We start from the raw sequence: 24,042 nt of genomic DNA, 5'->3' as shown, positions 1-24,042 counted from the left end.
CTCCTTGAAGGAGGGGAAAGGAAGGAAGGTAGGAGAGGAAGAAGGGGAGGGCAAGGGGGAGGGAGGGGGGAGGGAGAGCGGAGGGCGGGGTCTCCTTTAAGGATAATATAAATTGATCCTGCTGGAATTCACCCCACTTCTAAATCCCGTCATCGTTGTGGATACAGCAGAAACAGTTTCCCCTACCTTCACCTGGCGACCGGGAGCCACTTCAGACTTGCTGGTCTGGAGTTCTTGGGGAATCCCTTGCAAAATTAGGATTTTCACCAATTTATTTCCAGAAGCGGAAATGATCTTCTGCGTCTATGGGTGAACACGTCTGTGCGTAGAAAGCCTGCACTTAAATCAGCGGTTTTGTGGTTGTTGTTCGTCCAATTGTACTCACAGTCTTTGCAGTGGCAGCGCCAGAGATTTTTTCTTGCTGGTGCTGAGAATTATTCAGTGATGGTGCTGAGGGATGTACCCTATGGTAATATGTATTCGCAAGGCCAGACGCGTAGCATTCAGAAGTCAGTTTCAAGCATTATGTGCCTACTATAAATGCCTCTGTTGATTCACAAGCAACAGCAATTGATAGATCTAATATAGAAGTGAACTGTGACAGTGTCAACAGCATCGGAGACAACCTGGGCTACACAGAGCATAAACAAACAAACCAACAGAGCATCCGACCCACAGCGCACAACGTGAATCACGCACCAATCCCGCAATCAGCGTCAAATGCGTGCTTTTCAACTGAAAACCACAACACTAACCCGCAATGTCCACTGCTATTCGCATTACGTAGACAGACAATGCCAAAAGATACACCGTTATTAAAGTCAAATAAGGCAAACACCAGATGCAAGGCTTTACCAGGAGTTGGACAAATCGTACTCTGACCTTGCAATACCTCAATTAATTCGGGTACTGAATTTAAAACAAAAATCAACAGAATCACCACTTGGAAGTCTAAGCAAAACCAGTAGGCTTAATAGCAGTAAATGTAATATTTTAGGATTTGCAGGGAACATAAGGACTATGGGGTATCCACCACAAAATAATAATAATAATAATCAGCATTAGTCTTGGCCCAAACTTTTTTTAAAAAACAACTGCACTCACCATTGATGTTTTCAGAGAAGCACAACCCGTCTGTTGTTGTGATTGGTGGTGAAAGCATCAATGATTTTCTGGATGTCAAGTGCCTTGGTCCTCTGGCTGTTTATGGTCAACAGGGCCAAGTTGCTGTTCCGAGCATCGCCGCTGCTATTCCTTAGGTAGTTTTTCAGACGTCTGAGGCGAGAGACACTCCGTTCGCATGAGGCAGATGTAACAGGCAGAGTCAATGATATGCAGATTAGTTTGTATAAATCTATAAATGCATCGCGGTAGGGTCTCATTAGAGCTAGAAATTCCACTGTGTCATTCACTGTCTGTCTTTGATTTTGTTTTGTTTCCAGCAGACGCTGAACCTGATGTAGCTCTGCAGTCAGGTTCACTTCAGTCACTCCATAGTATTGGGCCATTGGCCAAAGACAATTCTTGTCTAGGAAGAACTTGTGTTTGGGACTCATGCTGAGACTCCAGTCAGCACACACCCAGTCTCAACTGAGAACCGTCTTTTCATTTCAGTCTGTCTATAGCCGGATAGAAACAGTGCTTGCAAAGTTCCTCAGAGGATGTGACAGGTGTGCGTTCAGTTTGGGCCTCAACAACAAAATTATGTAGGCGGTGGGGTGGCTGGGCCTGTCTCCTTTCATGTGGTCTGCTCTGTATACCGGCCTTTTACGCACAGGTCCCGAGCTCTTGCCTGAATTTCACTCCATGATTCCTCTCCCCGTTTTGCTGAGAGTGCATCGATAACAGACTGAGCCAAGTCCACAGCGGATGAAAGCTCCAAACTGGGAGATTGTAGCTGGTCTGACATGAACTTGGTGACTCGGAATAAATCCTCAAACAGAGTGAGAAGTAAAGCAAACTGCTCGTCAATCAGTCCATTTACAGCTCTGGCCTCCGTTTTCCTCCATACATTTGGTTGACCCATAATATCCTGTAGTGTAGCTAGAATGGCAGGGAGTGATTTCCTTATAGCCCACAAAGCTGTATACTGCCATGCCCAGCGTGTATCTGACAATTTCTTCAACTCCATGGGCTGTGCAGCTGATTCCAGTTCTCTCTGTTTCTTCATGAAAAGATCGTGGGCAACAGAGTTTGAAAAGAAGTTGTAAAGCAACTGCACAGTTTCAAAAAACTCACCTGCTTGTTGTACATTGCTCACAACATCCACTAAAACAAGGGTAAGTCTGTGAGCATGGCAGTGTATATATAATGCCTGCGGGACCTCTTTCCTGAACCTCTCTTGTACTCCATTATTGCACCCGGACATCACTGCCGCCCAGTCAGTGTTGATGTTGTAGCTTTCCGCCAGTGACAGTGAAGGTAGACTCAGAATGCAACCCATGTCCTCCACACAGGAAATGCCTGCATGCGAAGCAGAATGTAGTATCTTCCATGATCGAATATTCCAGTCAGTCAAACCAGCCACGAATAAAACTCCTTTGCTGATTGCCAAACTGTTGCGAAGGGTACTTTTTCAATGCTGGCCGAAGGGGTCCTTCCTCAGGCTGCTGGCTAACATCACTAACAGTATTTCCACTCGCACTGAGAACAGCTTCATCCATGTTCTCTTCCGAATCCTGCTCCATTTCTTGTTCCTCTACTTTGCCCTCACACTCCTTCGACGAACTGCTGTCGTCCTCATCCCCATTTACTTCTTTCTGCATGTCACTTTCAATGAAGACAGGCTCAGGCTGAGACACCACTGATTCCTCTGGATGAGGTCATTTTCTGACTAAAAATCAATCCATTTTTCACGCCGGCCAAAATAATGCACGTGCCAGGCCCACGCTAGACCACAGATCTGCGCCTGGATATATACTATCAATCTCTCGCGTGAGTGAGAGTGAGTGATATCACCAGCTTGAGTGAGCTTAGATCAGCTTAACTGATCTGAGGACAGCAACGGCAAGACATTGACAACGAACGAATAAGTATTAGCGTAGAGTGGATCTGACAGAGTTTATAACTTTATTGCTGAGTGGGTGCTATGGTAATTGGGGGGCACTGTTTCACTAGATCAACTGGAGAAACAAGCTGTATTCAAAACTATACAGAGAAAGCAAAGCAGCTGCAATTTGTATGTCAAATTTCAGTTAATTTCTTGGTGGTGCTATTGTAATTTCTGCTGGGGCTATAGCACCAGCTAGCACCACCTCGGCGCCACCCCTGACTCTTCATGACATCCTGGAGGTCTGCAGCAACTACCCAGTCACATTGGGGAATAGGCATGAAACATCTCGGGTATTGGCTCTGATTTACGTAATTTAGTAAATGAACAACACACACACAATGCTGGAAGAACTCAACAGGTCAGGCAGCACCCTTTGACCAAAACTCTAGGTAGATGCCGCCTGGCCTGCTGAGTTCCTCCAGCATTGTGTGTGTGTTGCTCTGGATTTCTAACATCTGCAGAATTTCTTGGATTTAGTAAATAACTTGCTTTTCTAAAAAAAATACTGTATTTTAGTATACTAAAATATTTTCATAGCATAAGGACTTCTAATTATTTTTAAATACCTTAATTGCTTTAATATTTTCTAAATAAATTTTTAAATGTTTCTGAATGCCGCCATCCTCAGAAATATTCAGATGTTTGATGTTATAAGTAAATGAGGTATAAGAAAGAACAGAAAATGCTGTATACTCTCAGCATGTCAGGCTGAGAGGAAAATGGAGTTAACGTTTCATGTCAAAGGCCCTCTTTAGAATTAGGATGGGATGAAGACAAACTCACTAAGTGGTAGGAAGACAGGAGAGGAGGCCATCTCTGACAGGGTGACACTGAATAAACTGTTAAATAAGGTTATCTGGTCAAAGAGTGAATGGGAGCTGGTGGAGCAGGGGTCCCCAACCTTTTTTTTTAATGCCGTGGACTCCTCCCATTAACCAAGGGACCGGTGGACCTCAGATTGGGATCTCCTCAAGGACATAGAGAGAAAAATGTGGAGTTGAGAATACAGGCAGGAAGGCTTGCCCGGGCGGGCTAGCCAGGCAGATGCTGCACTTTCCAAAAGCAAAACAAGTAGGCACAAGACACTGCAGATGCTGGAAATCTGAAGCAACATACCATCTGCTGGAGTGACTCGGTAAATTCCACAGCATCTGGGGGGGTGTTAGTTGGGTGGAATTTGGTGATGTTTTCAGTCAAAATCCTGCATAAGGACTCCAGCTGAGCTAATATCACAGCTGACTGATACAGATTTCAAGTTATATGACATGTATCAATCCAGGAAGGGGCAACACCCCCAAATAGATGATGAAGTGCTGTTCCTGTGTTGGGTAATATTGCAATGGCGTAGGAAGCCACAGATCAATAGTTCAGGACAGGAGTGGGATAGACAACCAACAGGCAAACGGAAGCTAGCGGTCCATCCTGCTGCTCGAATGCAGGTATTCGGCAAAGCATTTGCCCAATCAGTGTTCACTGGAGTTCTCCAGAGTACAGGAGGCCACAAAGTGAACAATGAATAAAATACACCAGACTGGAATCACTGCTTCACTTGGAGAGACTGTGGGTCTCTGGATGGTGGGAGGGAACAAGGCGAAACAGCAAGTTGTATATTGTCCTCAGTTGCAAGGGAAAGTGCTGCAGGAAGAAGGAGTGGTTAGTGAGAACAGAATAGTGGACCAGAATCAAAATGCTGGATAAAGGGAAGGTGTGTCTGGTGCTGGAATCTCTTTTAACAATGGCAGAAGGTGCTGGGAATGATTCATTGACTGTGGAGGCTGGTGGAATGGAAGGCGAACACTGACTTTGTGCTGTTCCAGAGGACAGAGGGCGAAAGCAGAGGTATGGAAAATGGATGATACACAGTCAAGGGCTTTGATAACAATGTTGGAGGGGTGGGGAAGCAGGTAGGCATTTCAGACGAAGATACAGTGTCTATAAAAGGTATTCAGCTCCCTTGGAAATTTTCATGTTTTATTGTTTTACAACATTGAATCTCAGTGGATTTAATTTGCTTTTCAGACACTGATCAACAGAAAAGACTCTTTTGTGTCAAAGTGAAAAGTGACCTAAATTCATTACAAATATTTAAGTACATTTAAATACTGTAATCTATAATATCAACTGGAAGACATCTTTGCTCTAGCTGTAAACACAAGCATTCTGCAAATTATTTATTAATTGTCCAGGGTCAGGACATTGCTAACAGTGCCAGCTTTCATTGCCCATCTCTAATTGCCATTGAGAAGGCGCTGCTGAATTGTCACCTTAAATCACTGCATTTCTTCGATTGAGGATACTCTCACAGTAGGTGACTCACAGGAAATGACTCGCCCTTCAGTGTCCGTCTTCCGCCCTGCTCAACAACCATGGTGTTTACGTGGCTACTCCACACAAATGTGAGCAGCTGCATAGAGAGTAGTAAGTGCCTGAGAAGATCTGCCAGGGCCAGATGGTCTGCATCCTAGATTGCTTAAGGAAGTAGCCCAAGAAATAGTGGATGCATTAGTGATAATTTTTCAAAACTCGTTAGATTCTGGACTAGTTCCTGAGGATTGGAGGGTGGCTAATGTAACCCCACTTTTTAAAAAAGGAGGGAGAGAGAAACCGGGGAATTAGAGACCGGTTAGCCTAACGTCGGTGGTGGGGAAACTGCTGGAGTCAGTTATCAAGGATGTGATAACAGCACATTTGGAAAGCGGTGAAATGATCGGACAAAGTCAGCATGGATTTGTGAAAGGAAAATCATGTCTGACGAATCTCATAGAATTTTTTGAGGATGTAACTAGTAGAGTGGATAAGGGAGAACCAGTGGATGTGGTACATTTGGATTTTCAAAAGGCTTTTGACAAGGTCCCACACAGGAGATTAGTGTGCAAACTTAAAGCACACGGTATTGGGGGTAAGGTATTGATGTGGATAGAGAATTGGTTAGCAGACAGGAAGCAAAGAGTGGGAATAAACGGGACCTTTTCAGAATGGCAGGCAGTGACTAGTGGGGTACCGCAAGGCTCAGTGCTGGGACCCCAGTTGTTTACAATATATATTAATGACTTGGATGAGGGAATTAAATGCAGCATCTCCAAGTTTGTGGATGACACGAAGCTGGGCGGCAGAGTTAGCTGTGAGGAGGATGCTAAGAGGATGCAGGGTGACTTGGATAGGTTGGGTGAGTGGGCAAATTCATGGCAGATGCAATTTAATGTGGATAAATTAATGTGGAAGTTATCCACTTTGGTGGCAAAAATAGGAAAACAGATTATTATCTGAATGGTGGCCGATTAGGAAAAGGGGAGGTGCAACGAGACCTGGGTGTCATTATACACCGGTCATTGAAAGTGGGCATGCAGGTACAGCAGGCGGTGAAAAAGGCGAATGGTATGCTGGCATTTATAGCGAGAGGATTCGAGTACAGGAGCAGGGAGGTACTACTGCAGTTGTACAAGGCCTTGGTGAGACCACACCTGGAGTATTGTGTGCAGTTTTGGTCCCCTAATCTGAGGAAAGACATCCTTGCCATAGAGGGAGTACAAAGAAGGTTCACCAGATTGATTCCTGGGATGGCAGGACTTTCATATGAAGAAAGACTGGATGAACTGGGCTTGTACTCGTTGGAATTTAGAAGATTGAGGGGGGATCTGATTGAAACGTATAAAATCCTAAAGGGATTGGACAGGCTAGATGCAAGAAGATTGTTCCCGATGTTGGTGAAGTCCAGAACGAGGGGTCACAGTTTGAGGATAAGGGGGAAGCCTTTTAGGACTGAGATTAGGAAAAACTTCTTCACACAGAGAGTGGTGAATCTGTGGAATTCTCTGCCACAGGAAACAGTTGAGGCCAGTTCATTGGCTATATTTAAGAGGGAGTTAGATATGGCCCTTGTGGCTACGGGAATCAGGGGGTATGGAGGGAAGGCTGGTACAGGGTTCTGAGTTGGATGATCAGCCATGATCATAATAAATAGTGGTGCAGGCTCGAAGGGCCGGATGGCCTACTCCTGCACCTATTTTCTATGTTTCTATGTTTCTATGGTAGAAGCAGGTATGACAGCAACATTTAAGAGACACTTTGACAGGCACACGAATTGGCAGGGAATGGAGGGATACAGACAGATGCGATGAGTTTTGATTGGCATCATGGTCAGCAAAGACAGTGTGGGCCAAAGAGTTTGTTTGTGTACCATGTTCCTCCAGTCTTGGTTTGTTTTATTTTTAAGTATTTTAATGTGTAAATGAAATGGCTTTATGCATTACACTAGTGCTTTTAACTCTTCCTAGAATGGGTGTATCACATATTTCAATAGAATCAAGTGTGAGACAGTATTTTGGGTTGGCCTCATTTTGTTGTGCTTCATTTGAGGTCTCAAAATAAATCGGAAAATATACAAAAAAAAAACCCCAGATGTAAATTCCCTAACTAAACTGTTGTTCAGAAGAGGGTAATTTAAAAATTCCCTCATTGACAAATACATTTACAATTCTTCAAGAAAACTAAGTAAGGTCAAATCTTGGTTAGAGTCCAGAAACTTTTGAATAAGTTGAAAAATTCGCTTTCATTAAATAAACTTAGTTCCAAGTAATTTACAGTCTGTGTATTTAAATTTAACAATTCCTCACTTGATCTGAGTGTAAAAATGAGTTAAAATGGAGTGAACTGGATGAATGAAGTAACGGAATACCCATGGAAGATCGCTTTGCTGAACATCTACGCTCTGTCTGCCAGAGAAAGCAGGATCTCCCAGTGGCCACACATTTTAATTCCACATCCCATTCCCATTCTGACATGTCTATCCACGGCCTCCTCTACTGTAAAAATGAAGCCACACTCAGGTTGGAGGAACAACACCTTATATTCCGTCTGGGTAGCCTCCAACCTGATGGCATGAACATCGACTTCTCTAACTTCCGCTAATGCCCCACCTCCCCTCATACCCCATCCGTTACTTATTTTTATACACACATTCTTTCTCTCACTCTCCTTTTTCTCCCTCTGTCCCTCTGAATATACCCCTTGCCCATCCTCTGGAGTCCCCCCCCCCCCCGTCTTTCTTCCCGGACCTCCTGTCCCATGATCCTCTCATATCCCTTTTGCCAATCACCTGTCCAGCTCTCGGCTCCATCCCTCCCCCTCCTGTCTTCTCCTATCATTTTGCATCTCCCCCTCCCCCTCCCACTTTCAAATCTCTTACTCACTCTTCCTTCAGTTAGTCCTGACGAAGGGTCTCGGCCTGAAACGTCGACTGTACCTCTTCCTACAGATGTTGCCTGGCCTGCTGTGTTCACCAGCAACTTTGATGTGTGTTAATGGAATACCCTTTTACCTCTGAGAGAAGGACATGGATGAAGGACAAATCTTCCTCTGCTGATGGTAATAGAGCTTCCGCATAAACCATTTATCATTGTCGCAGTCTGAACTGTCCTACCACTTCAAAATCAGAATTGGAATCAGGTAATATCACTGGCATATGTTGTGAAATACAAAAGCCCAAGTTCTGGAGCTCTTTGATCAGAACTATAGGAATGATTATGTTAAACACTGAGTTATAGTCAATAACCAGCAGCTTGATTTAAGTATAACTATTATCCAGATGGTCAAAGGCCGAGTGGAGAACTAGTGCAATTGCATCTGCTATAGACCTGTTGTGGCTGATAGGCAAATTGCAGTGTATCCAGATCCTTGCTGAGGCAGGAATTGATTCCAGCCATGACCAACTTCTCAAAGCACTTCATCACTGTAGATATGAGTGCTACTGGATAATCATTAACGCAGCTCACCCTGCTCTTCTTGGCACTGGTATGATTGTTGCCCTTTTGAAGCAGGTGGGAACTTCCGACTGTAGCAATGAGAGATTGAAAATGTCTTTGAACACACCGCCAGTTGGTTGGCACAGGATTACAGAGCCCTGCCAGGTACATTATTGGGGCTTGTAACCTTGCAAGGGTTATCCTCTTGAAAGAGGTTCTGACGTTGGTCTCTGAGACAGGGATTGCAGGGTCATTGGGTGCTGCAGGGATCCTCATAGCTGTAGTTTTATTCTCTCTTCAAAGTGAGCATAAAAGGCATTGAGCTCACCTGGGAGCGAGGCATCACTGCCATTCACGATGTCAGGTTTCACTTTGTAGGAAGTAACAGCCTGCAAACCCTACCAGAGCTGACGTGCATCTGATTCTGCCTCTAGCCTCAATTGGTGTTGTTCTTTTACTCTTGACAGTCCTCCATAAGTTGTACCAGGCCTTCTTGTATTGAATGCCACAGGCCTCAGAATCTCCTGGTTCATCCACAGCTTTTGATTCAGGTATGTTCTTGTGGGCACACACTCATCCACACAGGTTTTAATGAGATCAGTGACATCTGTGGCTTATTCATTCAGACTCAGAGATGAATCCCTGAATGCGGTCTCAAAGCACTTCTGGAAGCACTCCTGCACCTCCCTTGTCCATACCTTCTTGGTCCTTTCTACTGGTGCTGTGGTCTTCAGTCTCTGCCTATGCTCAGGGAGAAGTACAGCCAGATGATCGGACTTTCGGAAGTGTTGGCGTGAGATGGCACATAAGCATTCTTGATAGTGGTGTAACAGTGGTCCAGTGGGTTGGCGCCTCTGGTTCCACTAGTGATAGTGATTTATTAAATAACACTTTATCATCATACCCATTGATTGCCTATTTAAAATGAACACACCAGTGACAATACCACTTTTTTATGTTTAGATTTCTAAGTTTATTTTCAATTCTAAAAAAGCTTGTTTTTTTTTATTGTTGTTTCTTTTTCTTTTTTTACATTGAATTGAAAATGAAAGCTCTATGTTTATGGTTCAGTATTGGAGGCACAGAGAATTCAAATCTCAACAAAATTTAAATAGTGAAACTGTAAATAACAAATCCAGTAATTGAATGTTTCATGGGCGGATTTGCTGGCTCCAGCTGCTGCCAATTCCAGCATGTCAGTGGCCATGTCCTGAAATTTGTCATCACAATTGAATTCCAGCATGGTCTTGCCTCTGTATCACTCCAGTATGTCACAAACTCTCTTAAACTCCCCACTCTAGCCTCTTGTCTATCCCTCTTCCCTTTGGAGGTTAAATCATAGTTACATATTTTGCTATTTTAGCTCCTGGTGCCATGATGGCCTCTCTAAACCACTTTCCCCTTTTTTAGCCCTTCTTTCAAACCCATCTTTCACACAGTGTCACGCAACACACATCAAAGTTGCTGGTGAACGCAGCAGGCCAGGCAGCATCTGTAGGAAGAGGTGCAGTCGACGTTTCAGGCCGAGACCCTTCGTCAGGACTAACTGAAGGAAGAGTGAGTAAGGGATTTGAAAGTTGGAGGGGGAGGGGGAGATCCAAAATGATAGGAGAAGACAGGAGGGGGAGGGATGGAGCCAAGAGCTGGACAGGTGATAGGCAAAAGGGGATACGAGAGGATCATGGGACAGGAGGTCCGGGAAGAAAGACGGTGGGGGGGGGAACCCAGAGGATGGGCAAGAGGTATATTCAGAGGGACAGAGGGAGAAAAAGGAGAGTGAGAGAAAGAATGTGTGCATAAAAATAAGTAACAGATGGGGTACAAGGGGGAGGTGGGGCCTTAGCGGAAGTTAGAGAAGTCGATGTTCATGCCATCAGGTTGGAGGCTACCCAGACGGAATATAAGGTGTTGTTCCAACAACCTGAGTGTGGCTTCATCTTTACAGTAGAAGAGGCCGTGGATAGACATGTCAGAATGGGAATGGGATGTGGAATTAAAATGTGTGGCCACTGGGAGATCCGGCTTTCTCTGGCGGACAGAGCGTAGATGTTCAGCAAAGCGATCTCCCAGTCTGCGTCGGGTCTCGCCAATATATAGAAGGCCACATCGGGAGCACCGGACGCAGTATATCACCCCAGCCCACTCACAGGTGAAGTGTCGCCTCATCTGGAAGGACTGTTTGGGGCCCTGAATGGTGGTAAGGGAGGAAGTGTAAGGGCATGTGTAGCACTTGTTCCGCTTACACGGATAAGTGCCAGGAGGGAGATCAGTGGGGAGGGATGGGGGGGAGGAATGGACAAGGGAGTTGTGTAGGGAGCGATCCCTGCGGAATGCAGGGGGGGGGAGGGAAAGATGTGCTTAGTGGTGGGTTCCCGTTGGAGGTGGCGGAAGTTACGGAGAACAATATGTTGGACCCGGAGGCTGGTGGGGTGGTAGGTGAGGACCAGGGGAACCCTATTCCTAGTGGGGTGGCGGGAGGATGGAGTGAGAGCAGATGTACGTGAAATGGGGGAGATGCATTTAAGAGCAGAGTTGATAGTGGAGGAAGGGAAGCCCCTTTCTTTAAAAAAGGAAGATATCTCCCTCATCCTAGAATGAAAAGCCTCATCCTGAGAGCAGATGCGGCGGAGACGGAGGAATTGCGAGAAGGGGATGGCGTTTTTGCAAGAGACAGGGTGAGAAGAGGAATAGTCCAGATAGCTGTGAGAGTCAGTAGGCTTATAGTAGACATCAGTGGATAAGCTGTCTCCAGAGACAGAGACAGAAAGATCTAGAAAGGGGAGGGAGGTGTCGGAAATGGACCAGGTAAACTTGAGGGCAGGGTGAAAGTTGGAGGCAAAGTTAATGAAGTCAACAAGCTCAGCATGCGTGCAGGAAGCAGTGCCAATGCAGTCGTCGATGTAGCGAATAAAGTCAATGAGTTCTGCACACAGTGTATGGGATTTATGAAACAAGCTGTCAGAGGATGTGGTATCTGAGGTACAGTTACAAGGACATTTGGACAGGTATTTGGATAGGAAAAGTTTAGAAGGATATGGGCCAAACACAGGCAATGGGACTAGCTAAATCAGGCAACTTGGTTGACATGGATAAGTTGGGACAATGGGCTTGTTTTCAAGCTATATAACTCTATAGCTCTGTCTCATTGACTAATGATTTGGTCACCCTTTCAAATATCTTCTGCTTTGGCTCAATAACTATTCTTTCTGTGATGTGGCTTGCAATATGACTCATTCATGCTGCTGAAGACGTAGTAGTAAGCATTGTAAGCAGATCAGACTAACTGTTTAACCTTACCAAATAAAGGTTTACCGTTACCGTATGAGGAACATCTGGCAGCTCTTGGGCTGTATTCCCTGGAGTTCAGGAGAATGAGGGGGGATCTCATAGAAACATTCCAAATGTTCAAAGGCCTGAACAGATTAGATATGGCAAAGTTATTTCCCATGATAAAGGGAGTCTAGGACAAGAGGGCATGACTTCAGAATTGAAGGATGTCTATTTAGAACAGAGATGCGGAGAAATTAGTTTAGTCAGAGGTTGATATATCTGTGGAATTTGTTGCCACAAGTGGCTGTGGAGGCCAAGTCATTGGGTGTAGTTAAGGCAGTTCTTGATTAGCCAGGGCATCAAAGGGTATGGGGTGAAAACAGGGGATTGTGGATGACTGGAAGAATTGGATCAGCCCATTACTGAATGGCAGAGCAGACTCGAGGGGCCGAATGGCCTACTTCTGCTCCTATATCTTATGGTTTTATATCCCCATTAGGTGGTCTATAATACACCCCTAAGCGTCACAACACCTTTCCTATTCCTCAATTCCACCCAAATAGCCTCCCTAGATGAGTCCACTAATCTATCCTACCAGAGCACCGCTGTTATATAATCTCTGACAAGCAATACAACAGGTCCCCCTCTTGCCCCTCCTATTCTATCACACCTGAAGCAACGAAATCCTGGAATATTTAGTTGCCAATCACACCCCTCCTGCAACCATGTTTCACTAATAGCTACAACATCATATTTCCAGGTATCAATCCATGCTCTAAACTCATCCACCTTTCTTATAATGCTCCTAGCATTAAAACAAATGCATTTAAGAAACTCTCCACCTCCTACTCTGTTTATCCTTAATTGAGCAAACAAATTTGTTATCTTCTTCTTCTTTTTCCCCTACATCAAGCTCCCCTCTCCTAGTCTCCTTAATTTGATTCCCTCCCCCCAACCATTCTAGTTTAAAGTCACCTCAGTAGCCCTCGCAAATCTGCCCGCTAGGATATTGGTCCCCCTATAATTCAAGTGCAACCCTTCCCCTTTGTACAGGTCATGCCTGCGCCAATAGTGGTCCCAATGATCGAAAAACGCGAATCCCTGCCCCTTGCTCCAATCTCTCAGCCACGCATTTACCCTACATCTCATTGCATCCCTACTCTCACTGTCGTGTAGCACAGGCAGTAATCCCGAGATTAATGAATAATGAGTATCTTCACACCAGAACTAGCTAATGTCCTACTCCAATGCAGTTGCAACTTTACCAATATGCCTACAATGTAGATTGTTGTTATTGTCAACCCGCTCTGTGCCTTGTGGCGCATGGGGTGGCAGCTCGCTGCTTCTTTAGCATCTTGTCTGATTTTTATCAGGCTGAGTGACTCGACCCAGCACAGACAGAGAGCGTGCTGGATTCAAAACCAGCACAACTCACCTCGAAGCCCAGTGCTGATGCCACTACACCACCAGCTGGCAATGCAGATTGCACTCTGGTGAATTTCTGCACAAATCTAACAGCAGCAGCTATGTAGCATTTGTAGGATTTTTTTCCCCACAGATCAACACATCCAAACCTATTTCACAGCAGTATTAACAGAAAGATGTCAAGACCGAGAGGAAATCGGAGCACAGTACCTAATCAGTGTATTTCTTTGAGCTATTCCAAGGCTAAATGACAGCAACCATCTCATTAAAAACACCTCAAGATTTTGTACCCATTCATTCCCCATCCACCCAGAACTGGAGACTTTACAAATACAGAGCTCCCAACACTCCACTAATGTTTCCAATGTTGGATAACCGACTTCACCGTTAACCCATATGAATAACCCGTTGCTAACTGTAACCTGCACATATGTAAACTTCGCCTGTTTCTACCAGTAATGCTGAAATTGGGGATTATTTAATAACACCACAGTATAATCTCTCTCTGTTCCCTCGAAACTGCGCAGTAACGGTCCGCGCAGCGGCAAAAAAAGGGGAATATTAATTTCAATGTTTGAACTTGAGCCTAAATTCCTTAAATCCTTTACCGAAGGATTTTAAGACCGTTGGTGAGGCTGGCCCATAAGCAACACACCCATAATCAAAGACTGGACATATTAAAGCAATACACACTTGTTTAAGTGACCTCTCGCTCGCACCCAATCGCCCAACCCGCAGCATGTTCCGGGGTTTAACGCCTCCGCAATCGCCGGCCGGGAAATCCGCTAACCAATCCTGGGCAAGGGAAAAAACTTTGGGCGTCACAACCTAAATTGTACTGACGTGGAACACTCCCTGACTGGAGTTCCTTCATGTTTTACGATCCGATAAGTGAAATTATAATTCTTTGTACCATTCAGGTCAGGTGATTTTTCGTCATCGGTTCTAGGAACTGCTAAGTCTTTCGGTTAAACTTGCAGGCTGTGTCGGCTGGAAATTGCAGAACGCTCTGCGGAAGTTGCAATATCTGATGAAAATTCCCGGGGAACTTCGAAAACGATTTGTCTATGTTAATCTCACACGATAGCATAACTAAATGGTGACGAAAGTTTTTCTGTTCAAACTTGAACTTCCACGGACTAACGTGTGATAATCGATCGCTGCTTTGGGCTCGAGCTGTTAAAACAACTTTTTAAATTGTAAGTGAATAGTTTCCAAAGATTATCTTTCTTAGTACCTACAGGGCGAGGACAGGGCATTGGTTAGCGGTTGACACTTTCTCGAGAGAAGGCTGGCGTCATTGTACCGTGTGTATGTGTGTGTTCGTCACTTTTATGAACGAGTGACAGTGTAAATGAATTTGATGAAACAGGTGCTAAGTCCAGAAGGTTTGTTTCTGTTTCGAGGATGATTGGCTTGAATAAGTTATTAAACTATTTGCTTACATAAATTTGCCCTTGGCATAAGCGTAAATGAAAACATTAATCGCTCAGACGTTGGGTTGTGTTGCTTCTGGTGCGGTGACAGGTATGGAGCCACAGTTGGGAATGTATGATGGAGAGACAGATACTTTATTGATTCCCAAAGGAAATTACAGTAGCTTTACAAGTGCATCGATATACAAATGTTAGGAGAATAAAGAATTAAAAAATTGTTACCTTAAACAACCTGACAGGAGGGGGTCATCACTTCTCTGGCTTTCGGTTGACTCATTAGAGAGCCTAATGGCCGAGAGTAAGAATAAGTAAACACGAGGAAATCTGCAGATGCTGGAAATTCAAGCAGCACACACAAAAAATGCTGGTGAATGCAGCAGGCCAGGCAGCATCTCTAGGAAGAGGTACAGTCGATGTTTCAGGCCGAGACCCTTCATCAGGACTAACTGAAAGAAGAGATAGTAAGAGATTTGAAAGTTGGAAGGGGAGGGGGAGATCTGAAATGATAGGAGAAGACAGGAGGGGGAGGGATGGAGCCAAGAGCTGGACAGGTGATTGGCAAAAGGGATACAAGGCTGGAGAAGGGAGAATAAGCACCAGAGATGGGTAGAGGAACAATTGGTGTTTATCGTCCAAGGTAAATGAAAATGAAACTGTACCACCCACTAAACATTCTGCATTTTGATCTCTATGAAATCTTGCTAAAAAGTTGTTAGGCAAGTGAACATAGCTCTTTAATTCCTATATAGATGTTATGATCTTTTAAAATGCACATCATTTTGAAGCCTGCTGTGATATACTTGCTTTTGATTCATTTGATAGAACATTTTTTTAAAAAAAGAGATTTTATCTTATGGCGGGGAAGGCCTAAACCTTGTACTACTGGTAATAAAATACTGAGAATCCAGCACACCAAGACTGGCAAGAAATTTGGACTAATAGGTGTTACATCTCAACATACTTTTAATTAACCTTTTCCTGATGTTACACAGTATAATGCAATTTCCAGTGAACCAGGTAAGCGGAGCACTGGAGCTCCCTGTGTGTCTGTCTGTCTGTCTCGGTGAGTGTGTGTGATGCAAGAAGCAGATATCTCAATAATCAGATCGCAAGTGGTTGGAGTTTTATTACATCTGCATCAGCAGCGGATCTTGTTTGGATTTGTGTGAGATATGATTGGCAAACTGAAATATTCATTGTTCCAAATGTCACCAAGCAGATGTTTGTCTGCCTGTGCATGTTAGACTAATGCTCCTTCCCTCTCCTCTTTAATATTACCAAGGAAGACATCCAGATTGATTGTGGGTATTATAAATATATTTCAATGCTTTTCATTTTTAGGGCAAACATGGGCTCATCTGATGCAGAGGAGAGTAATTCCATGTCAGAGTACAACTCTGCAGATGATAACTGCTTTGAGTTCAGGATATTGATGGCCTACGCGGAAAGGTCTTTGTTGGCGGATGGAGGGTGGAAAAATAAATTGGCGTTATCCGCAATGGACAAAAGGGAGGCAAACCAGTCTTCAAGTAAAGGGGACAAGCTGAATCCGGCACACAACGTTAGTCCGAATGGTCATTCGAAGGACTCCACTTTAATCCAGTCTGATCAGAAACAGAAGAATCCCGTTCGCAAAAGAAAAAGGAAACTCAAGTGGAGAAGATGGGTTCCAAGGTGTTTACGAGTAGAAACATCAAAGTACGATGGAGAAGTGTATGGAGAGAGTGAAGGCGCTGATGTGGCATTAAGAACCCCATGCGAAATTGTTCTTCCTGAACCAGCACGTGGTAGGTATTTAATTATATAACAGTAAGTGGTGTATTAAGAGAAGGGGTGAGAGAGGTATTCTCACCCAAAAGGGAATTAAGAACATTTCATTTTTGTTTATCCAGAGAACGTTATCTGTAATTTATTTTTTATCTTTCACTTCAACCTCAGCCACTCCAGGCTGAATAAAATCAGGATTGTAAACATTTGGCAAAGATTAGCTGTCTCAGTTTGTTGGGTTGTTTGCTGAGCCTGGAGGTCAGGGTGCAAACATTTTCACCAGTCGAGATGAGTGTTGTTTCTGTCGAGTCCACTGTTCCTGATTTTACCTTGTACTCCTTGATCCCTTCGGACCAAAAATAATAGCAAACCCCTTGAATACATTTGGTTTCAATAGCTTTCTGTGGTAGAGATCTCAATGGGATCATTATTCTCTAGAGAAGAAATTACTCCTTGTCACAATCTTAAGTAGCTTGTCCCTCATCCATAGATTGTTGCTGCTGGTACCAGACTTCCCTGACTTTGGGACTATCCATCCTTCAATCATCGTCCAGCTCTGTTAGAAACATTTAGGTCTCTGTGAAATCCCCTTTAAACTCTAGTGCAATAAGACTACTTAACCTAATCTCTCTTCGTATATCAGTCCTGCCATCCTAGGAGTCCGTTTGATGAATCTTAATGAACCTTCTCCATTGAAAGAACACCTTTCCTCAGAAAAGATTAGTGACCATTAGTAAAAGGTACAACACATCCTCTATTTCATATAAACAGTTCTGTGTAACATATTTGATATAAAGAGCTCTGTGTAACATATTTGAAGTTCTAAAAACTGTGATCTAGTGGAGTTGTACATTATTTTTTTGTGAAGGCTATGATGACCCAACCAAGAAATATTAATTTGTGCCATGATGTAGGACCATGAAGACTGCCAAATTGCAAAAGGATAAATTTTAATTCTGGTCAGCAAGTAGCATTTAGTATCAGGGCAGTTGTAATTTCAAGCTGGTTCTACATAACACAAATGGCTATGTTTTTTTAAAACCTGACAATAAGAGTTGTCCTTCAATATAATTCAGTGTTTTGAGTCACTTCTGAGAGAAGTGAAATAGGTAAGTGTGTTGTCAACTGATCAAAGTCACCGGCGAGACTTAGCTGGTAGATATAAAGTAGTCTTTTATTCAACAAAATGAGACATAGCAGGATTCATATTGAGTCTCTTTCAGATGAAGAGGCCTGCTTGACCCAACATTACGTAATAATTTATATGTTAAAGATCGAAGGACAATCCCATATTTACAATGTATCTACAATGCTTTCCTTTGAATTATGTTTAACTTTCACACCCACACTACAAAAAACCCAAATGAATTTTAAATCAGCATTGTCTGGTCTTCCAATTAACTGTGGTTCATGACTGTTAGGAACCCAATGTCCAGAGCTGCATATTAAATCTAATCTACAGTCCATATTCAGATCTGAAGATTGTTGGCTGAAGTTGATGTTTTGCCATCCACCCTCAGTCCAGAATATGCCTAAACAAGTATATATTTTGTAAAGAATTTCAGAATCACCTGATTCACAAGCGTATTCCTCTTATACTTCCATCATTCCAGATTCAGAAGTGAACCCTCATAAAGTTGCTGAAATCCTGCAAAATGTTATGAACACGACAACTTCTTTTCGGATGTTGCGTTTTTCCAGTGTGGAAGTGGATGCACCAGGTACGTAATTGACAAGAATAAAACTTGTAAAGAATGTTGTCATTTTCTAACTTGTAATATTTTTTAATTAAAAGATTTGTCTCCCCAGAAGATGATCTGAAAACCATAGACCAAATTGTCGAGTTCTTGACTGCCAGAGGGGATTCTATTGATGAAAAAGTAACTCACTTATATTCTTCTTGTATAATATTCTGAATGTCATTCATTTAGACAAGCTTATTTTTTTTATTCTATTTGTTTTTAATTTTCCCTTGTTAGATTAAGAAAGACCCCCAATTTGCCAAACTGTTTGGTGAAAAGTCAACTTTCTCATTTTTCAAGAAAGTAATGGATTGTGCTCTTCAAGTCACCTTACCTGAGGAAATTAATTCAGAAGCAGAGTATGAATCGAAAGAAAACTTGAACAAATTTGCTTTTGTTGTACATGCAACTACTAAGTTTGCTGTTGGTGGCAACCACCCAATGACACGGATCATGGGCTTTGGAACAAAGTACTTGCAGGAAAACTTCTCAACTTGGGTCAAGAAGAAAGGAGGATGGGTAAGTAGTTGTCCAAATCCATCATAATCTAGTACCATTTCCTGTTAAACCCTGTCAAGGGCCTGAGTTATTAAGTGGGCTTGGCTATGTGTTGTCAAAGTAACATCATAGCACTTGTGCTATTCTCAAACAACTTCTTCAGTCAACTGTTTGTTTTTCATCTTACATTCTACCGTGCAATTCTGTCTACTCTAGACCCTCATTTGTCAGCTTGGGGTGAATGTGTACATGGTAAATATCTCAAACCTGCAAAAGGCAGAAATACTTGCATTTCAATCTCTACCCAACTTTTTTTTTCTCTATATCAATTAACTTATTCTAATGATAAACAGGATAGTGCAGCTCACTTTTCTACAAGTTGGTCAGATGCTGAGTTATACCAAGCAAAGAGATAGAACAATGGTGTGAGTCTGCACAAATCTCTGGTGGAAAGTAGCAAACACTACTTTTGCGTGATACTGATTACAGAGCCACTTAAAAAATGTGCCTTGTATGAAGAACTTGGAGCTGACACTTCCCATAATTTCCCATCTCTCATTCATATTACCATGATGAACTTCCAGAGGTTGAATTGTACAGCAGAGAAAATAACAGTTGGGCTCGCTATATCCATTGACAACCTTTCTTGTCCACCTAGACTAATCTTGTTTGCCTACATTAGGACTGTACTCTTCCATGACCTGCCTCCACAGATGGAGTAATTGTATCTGATTCCACCACTTCCTCTGACAATATGTTCCAGATATTAACCTGGGGGAGGGGAGGAATACTTGCCCCTCCAATCCCCTTTAAAGCTCCTTCCTTTTGTCTTAAGTAAATGTCCTCTTGTAATCAATATCGCTTCTAAAAGGAAAAAAGATTTTGATTATCTATCTATTGGCTCTCAGAATTTTTATACAGTTTCCATCAGGTCACTCCTCTGTTTCCTTGGAGTAGAAATGAGTCCACTCTGTCCAATCTCTCACTGTAACTAAAGTTTTCCAAAACAGATAACATCCTAGTGAATCTTCTTTGCACTCTCTCTAGTGCAATCATATTCTAGTTAGTGTGGTGGTCGGAACAGCACACAATACTCCATGTGCAGTTCAACCAATGTAACATTCCAGTGCTTATATTTTCTATGACATTCTGATCAATAAAGGCACATATTTTAAATAAAACTGACAGAAAAATCTCTAAAATCAGTTACTTGATACAGGTATAAAGCATTAAAAGATGCAAATTGTTTAGAAGCTTTGTTTGTTGAAATGTTTCATTGTCCCCGTTCTGGTGTGCAACTGGACCAGCCTTCCCAAGTTTGGGTATTTTACTAATAACAAACTTTCTCCCACTCTGCGCACTGTTCGTAATGTGCTCCCTATTCATTGTGAGCTGCTGGTAGTGTGCCCCCCTACGCCCTGCAAACTGTTTATTAACAGCTTCTTCCCATTACGTGAGCTATTTTTAACAAGCTTCCTCCCGCGAACAGCTTATAAATTGCATCTTAGTCTTTGAATTATTTGCTTGTGACCTGCTTTCATGTGCATTCCCTCATTCTGCAAATTGTTTATAACAAGCTAGTGTCCCTCCTTCTGCAAACCATTGGTTTCTTTATTTTTATTCACTGCCTGGAAAATTATTTGTTTTTGATCATAATCTAGTTAAACTAACTTATTAAAAGTATACGTCGTGTCTTTTTCTTGGTTGTTTGCTTAATTGTATTTTCCCTCTTTCAGGAGAATATAATTGAAGAGGAGTACATTGACTGAAGCTCAAACATGAAAAGCACCCAGAAAGGATGGTGCTGCCTTGTACTTCACCGGAATTGCTGTTTGTAACAGGAGCTCGTAATGATCACAGAATCAAGATATAGAAATTCTAATTGCACTGATTCAACTCTGTGTGTTGGGATGCCTGGAAGACTTTCTGGAATCTCACCAAAACGGATATTTTTGGTACAATGAAAGTTCACGGATAATATTTTGAAAGAACATGCCTGTAATCCATTTGGCTCTTATTGTGTGAATTAGAAGTGTAGCCTGGGAGTGCACCAAATGCTTTGCTAAAATTAATAAATTGCAAAGAGCAGTTATTGTGTGTGTGTGTGTGTGTGTGTGTGTGTGTGTGTCTGTCTGTCTGTCTACAGTGATGGGACCAAGGAGAATGTGCCAATGGTGAAAAAAGCACTTTCTGACCTGTGATTTTATCATTGGGAAAAGTTCCTGAAACAATCGGCTTAAGATGGTGCCAATCCTGAAATTATATTTTGAGCATTTAGTTGTAGTCCGGTTTAGAGAATAATCAGATCTTTTCCTGATTAAATTAGAATTTTGCATTTTTGAAATGAACTGTATTTGCAAGATTAGTCCATCTGAAAGCAGTCTAAATCTTTAGGAGTGCAATCCCTGCCTAATATAAAAACTCAACAGTGAATGAACAGAGGTAGAAACTTCCAGTTCTGTGATACTTCAGAGGAAAACCTGGTCTTGGTGTGATGTGAATATGAAAAGAAATGAAGCTGAACGATACCTTACGGGTTAATTTGGAATGGTGGGGTGAGTTTCCTGTTGCCTTATCTGATTCCAACGGCTTCAATTCTAAATTGTGGGGGCAAGGAACACTGACTGAAAGCAGGGTATTTATCTTGTGTAAATGTTGGGATCAGGTCCAAAAATTGTCATTGTACCTCAATGGGGAGTTACAATGATTTTCCAACCAGGTTAAAACAGTTTAGAGGCTGGGAATGAAGCCTGAGCAGTAAGTTATTTCTTTATCTGGCCCAGAGGATCAGGAGTTCTCATCATCTCATTCCGCTTAATTCCTAGATTTCCCCCCCATCCCCCAACTGATGTTGAAATTGGCCAGATTTTGGCAATAATTAAAGGGTATGATGACATTATAATGGATACAATGGGAGACAAGCAAAGATCTGGACCAGCTGGGACTTCACTGACACAGTCTCACCAGAAATGTGGGCTTTTAAACATCAGTTGACGTACATTGGAATTTCTATTCGTATTGCTATCACTAGAATATTTCGTAAAATAGAGCCATACAAAATGCAGCTTCCTTTTTCAAGTAGACAGAGTAGTTAAATGTTTCTTTTTGTGTATATCCATTTGCTGTTATTTTATGATACCAGAATTACAGAGTCTTTCTGGCAATTTTCTAATTCCATCAGAACAATGAATTCTCTGAATCAGAACCAGAGCTGGGTTTAATATCACCAGCAAGTGTCACGAGATTTCTTGCTTTCCAGCTGCAATACATGATCTATAAATTACAGTAAGGAATGAGAGTATGTACGTGTCTATGCAAAGCAACAAATCTCACAACATATGCCAGTGATATTAAACCTGATTCTAGGTTTCTGATTGCAGAGGGGAAGAAGCTGTTCCTGAAATGCTCAACATGTATCTTCAAGTTCTTGTACCTCTTGCCTGATGGTAGCAATGAGAAAGGGATGCCTCCTGGGTGATGGGGGATGCAACCTTTTTGAAGCATCTCCTTTTGAAGGTGTCTTCGATGCTGGGGAGGCTAGTGCCTGTCTTGGAGCTGACTGAGTTTACAGCTTTCTGCAACTTTTCCCCAAAGGTGATTTAACCAGGTAGAATGCACTACACAGTACATCTGTAGAAATTTGCAAGTGTCTTTGGTGACAAACGAATTCTCCTCAAACTCCTAATGAAATATAGCTGTTCTCATGCCTTCTTTGTAATTGCATCTGTAGAGTCTTTCTGGAAATATTAGACATTCTTCAGAACAATGAATTCTTCTATCTTCATTATTTATGAAATGTAAATATGGAAAATGTGTAGCATAATTATTGCAAATTTAAATTTATAGATAAATGTGAAAAGCCTTTTGTAATTGAGATCATGAATCTTGAAAATGTTTACAAGTTATTAATTTTCATCCAAAGTTGTGAAAAATAAAATCAGTAATGCAATTTTCAGATAACATGCGTTTATCTTTTTTTCCCCAGTACCTTCTATCTACAACCTGACTCCTTTTCACCAGTTTTTCTCTTTGTCCATCATTGACTTCCTTCATCTTGTTGTTGGTGGCTCAGCTTTCACCCATTGTAGTACCAAATACTATGAATCTCTTCTACAGCATGAGCAATATTGGTTGTGCTCAAGTGATTATCTGAGACTCTTTATCCTTTTTTTAAATACTGTGTCATGTTGCTAACTGCTCTCCAGACTGCAACAGTGTTTATAGAAAATTCCCCAGACAAGGTTTTCATTTTTCAGCTTTTCTGTTACCTGCTAAATGGGACAGTCAATGTTTAAAGCATAATTGAATAACTCTAGAATCTACACAAACTCTTTGCTTATGGAAGATTGCCAATATTGATTCTCCAGTGTTTCCCTGCAATGAAACTGCTGTACATATACAGTAGAACAATCCACAGTACAGATCAAATAAATATCCCAGCACTCTGCATGGTCTCCTTATGTCCAATCTCTTATAGGTGCAGCAGTCTGGATAGAAATGTGGAATTTCCACCTGGAATCAGTACTCAATTTCCAATCCAACTTCAGTCAAAAAATGGTAGGCCTGCAATTGGATCAGAACTTGTTTTAATTTCTATGGTTGATGCAGTGGCACATTAGGAATTGTGCAAGATGTGTTAAAGGAAACCCTGATCAACCTACTCAGCATAGAACAAAACTCTCCCCTCAGTACAAATTTGACAATGACATTTTAGAGACACACCTTCTCTCTTCAAGAGCATTGAACTGGTTTTAGACACTTCCTTCCAAATTATCAGCTTAGAAGAATAAAATATTTTGTTTCTTTGTGAATAAATAGTGTTTTGAAGACCAGTGACAAATTTTAAATAAAAGAATCTTTATTCAACCTGCATTGGATGACTTCACCAATACAGGAACTGCATTCAAGACAATGGCCACAAGATGGCGATGCTGTCCTTTCATAAAAGTAAACACCTGGACATTTAAATATATCCTCTCAATATTTTGACATTTTTTCAATGTTATATTTTACCCCAGAGTTCAATGTGATAATAATTTCCAGATTGCTTCTCTATTTCTCCAAAGCATTGCAAAATAATATTCAGACTTCACCTTAAACAAATGCTTTAA

General features: G+C 42.2%; 1 protein-coding gene across 1 annotated transcript; it reads left to right on the top strand.

Moving 5' to 3' along the window:
• Positions 1-14,348: 14,348 nt before the first annotated feature.
• Positions 14,349-22,874, top strand: LOC134352343 (apoptosis facilitator Bcl-2-like protein 14). The gene is made up of 6 exons (XM_063059643.1): positions 14,349-14,687; positions 16,266-16,711; positions 18,305-18,412; positions 18,501-18,571; positions 18,671-18,952; positions 20,668-22,874. The coding sequence occupies exons 2-6, from the start codon at positions 16,273-16,275 to the stop codon at positions 20,698-20,700; spliced, it is 933 nt and encodes a 310-aa protein (XP_062915713.1). The 5' UTR covers positions 14,349-14,687; positions 16,266-16,272; the 3' UTR covers positions 20,701-22,874.
• The last annotated feature ends 1,168 nt before the right edge of the window (positions 22,875-24,042 follow it).

This window comes from Mobula hypostoma, chromosome 9 (assembly GCF_963921235.1).
Source record: "Mobula hypostoma chromosome 9, sMobHyp1.1, whole genome shotgun sequence".
Classification (NCBI taxonomy): Eukaryota; Metazoa; Chordata; class Chondrichthyes; order Myliobatiformes; family Myliobatidae; genus Mobula; species Mobula hypostoma.
Note: the sequence above shows the minus strand (reverse complement) of the source record. Positions and strands in the feature narration are given on the sequence as shown.